Source organism: Dicentrarchus labrax, unplaced genomic scaffold (genome assembly GCF_905237075.1).
Source record: "Dicentrarchus labrax unplaced genomic scaffold, dlabrax2021, whole genome shotgun sequence".
NCBI classification, from domain to species: domain Eukaryota; kingdom Metazoa; phylum Chordata; class Actinopteri; family Moronidae; genus Dicentrarchus; species Dicentrarchus labrax.
In genome coordinates this window covers 177,501-187,500 of record NW_026136999.1, presented here as the reverse complement: position 1 = coordinate 187,500, position 10,000 = coordinate 177,501, and the positions used below count along the sequence as shown (strand labels likewise).

At 44.0% G+C, this 10,000-nt stretch overlaps 1 protein-coding gene across 1 annotated transcript in view; it reads left to right on the top strand.

The window, feature by feature from the left end:
- The window catches only part of LOC127361310 (RNA-binding protein 25-like), a gene marked incomplete at its 5' end in the record, with an annotated part of 22,079 nt that overhangs the window by 2,058 nt on the left and 10,021 nt on the right, over positions 1-10,000 (top strand). The window contains one exon of the mRNA XM_051395836.1: positions 3,200-3,510. Within this exon, the coding sequence (XP_051251796.1) occupies positions 3,200-3,510 (311 nt within the window). The remainder of the gene's footprint in view (positions 1-3,199; positions 3,511-10,000) is intronic.

Sequence of the window (10,000 nt, the reverse complement as noted above, 5' to 3'; positions counted from 1 at the left end):
TTGAAGACTAAATCAAACTTAAAATATGTGGTCTTCATCCAGTATAAAGTGCCATACACTGTAAAACACACTGAGTTAGTTCAAGCAGAAACAATCACCTTAAACAGCATGAAAGATATTGGATCTGAGTACAACTAAAGTATTTATTAAGGTAATTTAACTATAAGTTAATATCATATGCAGCATTCTTCCAAACTTATTTAACTTATTTAAATGTATCTGAATAAAGTAAAACATCTTCTTTATACTAAAGTTAACACTTTAGTTCATTTAGTTCCACTAAAGCAAATTACTACATTATCTGTTAGAACAGCTGAAGTACAACAAAAAACACAACTTATAATCAATCGATTGTCAAAATGATTGCCAATTAATTTTCTATGGATCATCTAATCAAACTGCTGTAATTAAGTTATTAACTACTTTATGTGACATTAAATCTTTGTACTTTGGGGGATCATTAAGAATTATTTGGATGCTGAAACAAAAATAGAAAAACATAAAATTTGACATAAAGTCAACTTAAAGAAAATGAGTTAATGGAACAAACTGAGTTATTACTTTTTTTTTAGTTGGGTTTTAATTGTTTTTATTTTAATTTATGTGACTGAGTGACTCCACATGTTTTGGAGGATTCATTTATGTTAACTTACTTCCTGCATTAAGCTGTTAGGACCTACAGTCTGCACCAATGATTAAAGTTGCAACCAAACATTTATAAGAATGAAGTATCTGAAGTTTCAAACTCAAGTTTGTCCCTAAAATATTTCTGTATGGTTGTCTCCTCTCCAGAGTGTTCAGAGCAGAGTGTGGCAGGCCCTGCCTAATCTGCTGATATGTGGATATGTTACACACTTTAGAATTGCAGTTGTTTAATTTACTGTAATAAATACGTTAATTTACCGTCAAGGCCGAGGAACCGGGTTATGATAAATTGGGGGCTCGTCCAGGCAGGTTTTTCCCATTTGTGCCACAACTTTTAGGTAAGATGACAAATGTTTCTCAAACTTTTTTACAGACAATATCAGATAATTACCACAATTAGGACCGACGTTATTTCTGATGAATGGAACCGATTCAAGTTCAATTCCTCCTGGTCCAGACTTACGTCACATTTTAGCTCCTTACTAATCATGGATATATGCATTGGCTTTGTACATTGAAACAAATATATTACAGGAAATGCTAAACTTAACATTAAATGACATTTTTGAGTAATTTAATTTGTTGTATTTTGACAGTATTATATGTTAACTGTTATTATCCATCAGCAACCTCTGTGGCTGCACATGAAGCTAACGCAGAATGAAGGAAACTACAGTTCCTCTAATGGCCACTAGAGGCTGGCTCCAGCAGTGAGTCTCCATAAGGCCCCATATTAAAATGTTTACAGCCTTATAATTTCCCTGTTAATAACAACTGTACGTTTATACAAGACACCTCTTTAAATTATATTAAGGATTAAGGTTTTGTATAATTAAAAGGCGTGGCTGCTTTCAGTGACCAGGCTTTATTCTGCTCCACCTCTTTGCCCATTGTTGGATCAGCCGGGAGCCGGCGGAGTCAGGACTGCTAAGATGGCGACGGCCAGAGTCGACCACACTGAGCTCTTCACAGACCTGCGGGGGGGGGGTTCACAGAGACTATTCACCTCCTGCAGTATCTTTGCCTCCACGCTCAACTCTCCGGCGCCCCCCGGGGGGAGTTTTTTTGTCTTTGTCGAATGTCCGTGTCTATTACAGACCAGATCCTGTCGTTTCCTACCTCCCCCCTGTAATGTTCATCCCGTGTCCGTGACCTTTGACCCCTTCCCGGTCGCCCGAGGATCCCAAAGAAGACGTCAATGCCAGAAAGAATTCAGCATCTCTGCAAAAAAACTGCTCAGATAAACATGAAAAAACTCAAACGGCAACAACAGACACATCGACATCAGATGGAAAACAGCAGCACACACACACACACACACACACACACACACACACACACACACAGACACACACACACACACACACACACACACACACACACACAAACACAGAGAGAGCTGGTTTGTTGTTTGTGGCGGTCATGTTGAGGGAACACAGCGTCATTGATTTTCCTGATTCCCCGCCGTCGACAGCAGATGTAACACACACACAAACATACTTCTATAGGCAACAAACATCCATATCTACACATATACATTATACACACACACACACACACACACACACTCTCTATCTCGACCTGCTGACAGCTGATTGGTGGATTAGACGAGGTGACTAAAAGCGGCGAGGTAATCTTCTCTCATTATTTCAATTACCAGGCTAAACGCAGCAATCAGCCGCATAATGACGGCCGCTGGGCGAGAGAGGGCGAGAGAGGCAGGGGAGAGAGAGGGAGAGAGAGAGAGAGGGGGGAGAGGGGGGAGAGATGGGGGAGAGAGGGAGGTAGCAGGAGACACAAAAAAGACAGAAAACGGGAAAAATATTTGCATTGGTCTCGGAGAAAAATGCACATTTGGAGGAAAGAGACAAAGGGGAAGCAGGCGAGGGAGGGTGGGCAAGGTAGAGGGAGAATGGAGGAAAGAGAGAGAGAGGAGACAAAAAGAGTAAAATATTTGTATTGATTTCAGAGCGAAAAAAGACACATTTGCTCGGTGGGGAGAGAAAAAACGAGAGAAAAGAGAGCGGAAATCGATGGCAGCATTTGCATTGATTTCTTGGTGGGAATACACTTTTATTTGGAGAAAAATATACATGAGAAAGAGAAAGAAAGGAGGGAAGAGAGAGACGTAAAGAGAAAGAGAGAAGATGAAAATATTTGCATTGATTTCTGGAGGGGGAGAACGATGTTTTTTCTGAGTGCAGAGAGAGTTTCTGCAAACAAAGAACAACACAAAGAGGAAGAGGAGGAGGAGGAGGAGGAGGAGGAAGGATTGAAGGAGAAAGAGACAGACAAAGAGGAGAAGAAGAGGAGTGAACAGGAGGAAGAGGAGAAGAGGAAAATGAGGAGGATGACAATAACAACGAGCTGGAAGAGGAGGAGGACTTGGAGGAGGGTGGGGATAAAGAAGAGGAGAGGATGGAAGCGAGGAGGAAGATGAGGAGTGGAAAGAGCACGGTCAGGAGGAAAGAAGGAGAAGAGGAGGAGGAGGAGGAGAAGTACTCTAGAGGAAGGATGGCAGTGACGGAGGAAGACAATAACTGTGTTGAAAGAGGAGGACCTTGTGGATGAAGAAGAGGGGAGGAAGGCGAAGAGGAGGAAGGAGAAAGAGGAAAAAAGAGGAAAAGAAGAGTGAACGAGAGAAAGAGGGGAAGATGAAGAGAAGGAGCAAGAAGAGGAGAATAAAGAGGAAGACAATAATGACGAGCTACAAGAAGAGGAGAACTTGGAGGAGGGCGGGGATGAGGAAGAAGAGAGGAGAAAGCAGGAAGATAATAACAACGAGGAGGAAGAGAACTGGGGATGAAGGATGGAAGAGGAGGAGGAAGGTTGGGGATGAAGAGGAAGCAGATGAGGAAAGAGGAGGCAAGAAGGAGATAAAGAGGAGGAAGACTTGGAGGAGGTGGTGGATGAAGAGGAAGATAGGAAGGCAAAGGGAGGAAGAAGGAAGAAGAAACAGACAAAGAGGAGAAGAGGAGTGAACAAGAGGAAGAGGAATATGAGGAAGAAGACAATGATCATGAGCTGGAGGAGGAGGTGGATGAAGAAGAGGAGGAACAGATGATCAGCAGAAGAGTCAGGAGGGGGAAGGAGAACATGAGGAGGAGGAGGAAGGAGGGGAAACACGAGTTAGATAAGGATGAGGAAGAGGAGTTAAGACGATGAAGAGGAGAACAAACAGAACAAAATAAAAGTTTCAACCCGTCGAAGAAGAAGAATAATCAGATGGAAAAGTCCTTCTTTCCTTTTTCTGCTCTGGATCACATCCAGACACATTTTCATTCAAAAGCTCCACAAAGCTCCGACGTTAAAGTCACAGCGAGAGGAAGAGGACCGACAGTCCGATTATATCCCCGAATGTAGCCCCGAACATTTAATAAAACATGTGTGTAGTTTTTATATAAAATCCAACCATTGTGTCTTCCTGTAAAACTAAGTGTGACGCGTGCTTACGTCAGCATGAACTAACTGATTTCAACCAATTCAACCTGACATTCACCCGTCAATCAATCTTCAACTGCGACACAGAGCTCATTGATTACTGTACAAACACACAACTTTATTGATTATACCAAAAAGCAACTTTATTGATTATACAAAAACACAACTTTATTACTTGTACGCTGTATAAAAACTACAACTTACAACATAAATTTGCTTTGGCTACGAGCTGTATAAAAACTAACAATTACAAATTACTACAGGGGGGCTTCTCAACCACTGTTGCCTGTGGCTTACAGGGCGGACTCTTATAACATGTATTTGAATAATGTCCAGTTATAGCGAGTTCGTGTTTTGTGGCGATACATCAAAATTTCCCGCCACGCCACAGACACGCCCACTCACTGCAGTCGTCACATATCATCAACAATGTGTTTTACATTTTATGAGTAAATTTCAGCTGGATCTGATCATCCGTGATACTTCCTGTTGCCAAAGTTCTTAATTTTAAAGAGCGCCACCTAGTGGCGATAGCCTGAAATTGTGCACGATGGCTAAGGGAGACATGGGGAACTATGGACCCAAGGTTGGTGTCAATCGGACATACCAGTGTTGAAAAATACTCCACTTCCTCTTTTGAACAAAAATCCACAGGAAGTGCTAATTTTATAACGTGCTTATTTTTAGAAATATCAAAATTCTGTCAATTAGTTTATTATTAGGACGGTCCCCAGATGCTACGTGCAACATTTTGTGCGAATCGGACAAAGCACATAGGAGGAACACGAAAAAGTAGTTTAAGGACATTTTGCGCTCTAGCTAAAAAACTCCGGGGGGGAATGGGCGTGGCCTATATGGGGAGATTCAGCTCCATTCACCGAACGTGTGGATTTTATTTTTTGGAGTTTTTTGAATGTGAGACAAACTATACAAAAGTTATTAGCCTAAACGCACTTTAAAATATAAAACGTGATACTTCCTGTTGCCACTAGGTGGCGCTCTGACTATTACTGAATATTATCACATAGACGTGTTCAGGGCGGGACTCTTATCGAACATGTGAAGTTTCGTTGCAGTCGGATCATGTACGCAGAAGTTATTACGAATCCCTCTTTTTATGGCGAAGGTTTGAAATTGGATGCCACGGGACGCCACGCCACGGGCAGGAGGTTTGACGAAAACAACTGAGGAGCACAACTTTTAATGGTGAATGTGTTTATCTAAACTTCAGATTTGGACACAGCCAACTGTGTCCAAATCTGAAGTCGGTGCAATAAATGTCCTAGGAGGAGTTCGTTCAAATACAACGTGTGTAAATGCCCACAGAATCCAAATTGGCGGACTTCCTGTTGGGTTTGAGGTATGGGTCCAAGAGACTTTTCTGCTTCTTTTATCATGATACACATGTGTAGCAATTTTCGTACATGTCGGCCTTACGTGTCTTGGGGGCTGATTCTGGGGGGTGTGCCTTAGCCGTTTGGCGGCGCCCGTGCACGGGGACAATGTCATATCGGTATTTCCGCTACGTTTGAATTTTGTGCAAATTTTCATGACTTTTCGAGAATGCTGCGGGGGTCAAATACGTGGTCGAACAGGCACCAAATAATAATAATTCTAACAGGAACAATAGGGTCTTGCACTTTCTAATAATAATAATAATAATAATAATAATAATAATAATAGTGTCCTTCTGCACCGACTGCAGAATCAGCTCCACCAGCTGTTTATCCCAACGAACCAACTCCTAATAATCACAAAACACTAGTGGATAGAAACACGCATTAATTAGCATTTTCTTTGGCAGATTTTCTAAAAATTTGGTTACATTTTTTATATTTAGATGGAAACCTGGCTTCTGTCTCCTCCTTCCTCCTCCTCCTCCTCATCCTCCTCCTCCTCATCCTCATCCTCTCTCTGTTTGATTGACAAGGTGGACAGATGCTGCTCTATAAACAGGTAACCTGATCTACAGAGCCCATCTGGTCACAGCTCTGTTCAATTCACACTTCACACACACACACACACACACACACACACACACACACACTGATATAAAAACACACACACCCACTGCAATGACTCACTCACACACAGACACACACTCACTCACGCACACACACACACACACACACACACACACACTCACACTCACACACACACACTCACACACACACTCACACACACAGAGACTAATATGGAGCAGCATCAAATAAATATGGAGAGGACACACACTGTGACTCATGCACACACACAAACACACATGTGGGAGCGTGTTTTCGGCGTGACGTGAATCGTGCCATGAGGCGGCGGCGAAGTGTCACCTGGGCAGGTCTGAACGCACCAGGCCACAGGACGGAGGTCAGACACATCAGACAGGAAACGGCAACATCGACAAGTGTGACCTCGGTGTGACTGACCGCCAGGAACACGCCCACGACAGCGACAATGAAATGGTTGCTGATGTTGCTCCACTGGTTTCTGGTGGTACAGCCGATGTTGCTCCACTGGTTTCTGGTGGTACAGCCGATGTTGCTCCACTGGTTTCTGGTGGTACAGCTGATGTTGCTCCACTGGTTTCTGATGGTACAGCTGATGTTGCTCCACTGGTTTCTGATCGTACAGTTGATGTTGCTCCACTGGTTTCTGGTGGTACAGCTGACGTTGTTCCACTGGTTTCTGCTGGTACAGTTGATGTTGCTCCACTGGTTTCTGATCGTACAGTTGATGTTGCTCCACTGGTTTCTGGTCATGCAGTTGATGTTGCTCCACTAGTTTCTGGAAGTACAGTTGATGTTGTTCCACTGGTTTCTGGTGGTTCAGCTGACGTTGTTCCACTGGTTTCTGGTCGTACAGTTGATGTTGCTCCACTGGTTTCTGGAAGTACAGTTGATGTTGCTCCACTGGTTTCTGGAAGTACAGTTGATGTTGCTCCACTGGTTTCTGGAACTACAGTTGATGTTGCTCCACTGGTTTCTGGGGGTACAGCTGACGTTGCTCCACTGGTTTCTGGTGGTATAGCTGATGTTGCTCCACTGGTTTCTGGTGGTACAGTTGACGTTGTTCCACTGGTTTCTGGTCATGCAGTTGATGTTGCTCCACTGGTTTCAGGCCATACAGTTGATGTTGCTCCACTGGTTTCTGGTGGTACAGCTGATGTTGCTCCACTGGTTTCTGGTGGTACAGTTGATGTTGCTCCACTGGTTTCTGGTGGTACAGCTGATGTTGCTCCACTGGTTTCTGGTGGTACAGTTGATGTTGCTCCACTGGTTTCTGGAAGTACAGTTGATGTTGCTCCACTGGTTTCTGGTGGTACAGTTGATGTTGCTCCACTGGTTTCTGGAAGTACAGTTGATGTTGCTCCACTGGTTTCTGGTGGTACAGTTGATGTTGCTCCACTGGTTTCTGGAAGTACAGTTGATGTTGCTCCACTGGTTTCTGGTGGTACAGTTGATGTTGCTCCACTGGTCTCTGGTGGTACAGTTGATGTTGCTCCACTGGTTTCTGGTGGTATAGCTGATGTTGTTCCACTGGTTTCTGTTCGTACAGTTGATGTTGCTCCACTGGTTTCTGGTGGTACAGCTGATGTTGTTCCACTGGTTTCTGTTCGTACAGTTGATGTTGCTCCACTGGTTTCTGGTCATACAGTTGATGTTGCTCCACTGGTTTCTGGAAGTACAGTTGATGTTGCACCACTGGTTTCTGATCGTACATTTGATGTTGCTCCACTGGTTTCTGGAAGTACAGTTGATGTTGCTCCACTGGTTTCTGGTCATACAGTTGATGTTGCTCCACTGGTTTCTGGAAGTACAGTTGATGTTGCTCTACTGGTTTCTGATCGTACAGTTGATGTTGCTCCACTGGTTTCTGGAAGTACAGTTGATGTTGTTCCACTGGTTTCTGGAAGTACAGTTGATGTTGCACCACTGGTTTCTGATCGTACATTTGATGTTGCTCCACTGGTTTCTGGAAGTACAGTTGATGTTGTTCCACTGGTTTCTGGTCATGCAGTTGACGTTGCTCCACTGGTTTCTGGTGGTACAGCTGACGTTGCTCCACTGGTTTCTGGTGGTATAGCTGATGTTGCTCCACTGGTTTCTGGTGGTACAGTTGATGTTGCTCCACTGGTTTCTGGTGGTACAGTTGATGTTGCTCCACTGGTTTCTGGTCATACAGTTGACGTTGCTCCACTGGTTTCTGGAAGTACAGTTGATGTTGCTCCACTGGTTTCTGGTGGTACAGTTGATGTTGCTCCACTGGTTTCTGGTCATACAGTTGACGTTGCTCCACTGGTTTCTGGAGGTACAGTTGATGTTGCTCCACTGGTTTCTGGTGGTACAGTTGATTCTGGTCATACAGTTGATGTTGCTCCACTGGTTTCTGGTCATACAGTTGATGTTGCTCCACTGGTTTCTGGTCATACAGTTGATGTTGCTCCACTGGTTTCTGGTGGTACAGTTGATGTTGCTCCACTGGTTTCTGGTGGTACAGTTGATGTTGCTCCACTGGTTTCTGGTGGTACAGTTGATGTTGCTCCACTGGTTTCTGGTGGTACAGTTGATGTTGCTCCACTGGTTTCTGGTCATACAGTTGACGTTGCTCCACTGGTTTCTGGAAGTACAGTTGATGTTGCTCCACTGGTGCAATTTAGCTACAGAAGGTGAAGCTGAGGAATTAATTTTAAGAGAAATATAATTTCCCTTGAGATACAATATTTCTAGTTTTTCTCTCTGCTCCGCTGTGTTTACATTATTCTCGTATATTTCTGACAGATTGACTCTTTTTATGCTCATTAGTGTAAAACACACGTCGACCTTTATGAGACGAAATATAATTTGGAGAGAAAGCTGCATCCAGTGAAACAGTGTTTAATAAATTGTCTTCAGTGTTGGTGATATCAGAGCAAGTCTTCCTCACACACACACACACACACACACACACACACACACACACACACACACACACACTCTGATGGAAGGCAAGCTGAGACTAATGGCTACCCAGGATGCATTGTGGCACTCGTACGCACAGCAAGCTGGGCTCATCCTCCTTCCTGTTGTTGCCACGGTAACCACAGTTTGAGTGAAGACATACAACACCTGCACCGCTGATAGTGATGTGTTTCTGTACCTCTGTTCTTCCTCACCTGTCACCAAACAGTGTCTGTGGTGAGTTCACTGTCTGTAATAACAGTGGGACAGTGGAGTGTCTGTGGTGAGTTCACTGTCTGTAATAACAGTGGGACAGTGGAGTGTCTGTGGTGAGTTCACTGTCTGTAATAACAGTGGGACAGTGGAGTGTCTGTGGTAAATAAAGGTTGAATGAATGAATACATTTTGGAGTTTGTGATCACATGACTTGTTCTCCCATCATGCATTGCTCTCTCTTCCACCTGCATAATAATGTTACAACCAGGAAGTTTCACTTAATGTTTGAATTTCAGGGAGTCTGAATCATCGCCGTCTCCACTTTGATAAAATTTCCCCACCCGACCGTCTGCAGCCTTTTATATGTGAAATGCTAACCGCTACTCGCTAATTACTGGCTCCGACGCCCTTTCCACGTTGGCCTCTGTAAGCTAATGGCTAAGTGTAACCACGTCTGCAGTCGTACAGTAAGCTACCACCACGAGCTAACAGTGAACAGCTAACCAGTAATTATGAAGAGCCCCCTCTGCTTCACCCCGAAGGACTTATCATGTTGTTTAGCCATTAGCATATGCTAGCACGCTGCCCTAGCATGGCGCCGAGCTCGCCCTGTGGCGCGCTGGCATTTCAAAGCGGTAATTATCACAAACTGGTTGGCAAATGCTACTTAGCCCAGGCCGGGGGTCAGAGGAATTATGGGAGAATGAGTCCTGAGAGTCAGGTGGGGGCGTGGCCGGCCGGCCGTGGAGTGCTTTGTTTTGGATAATGAT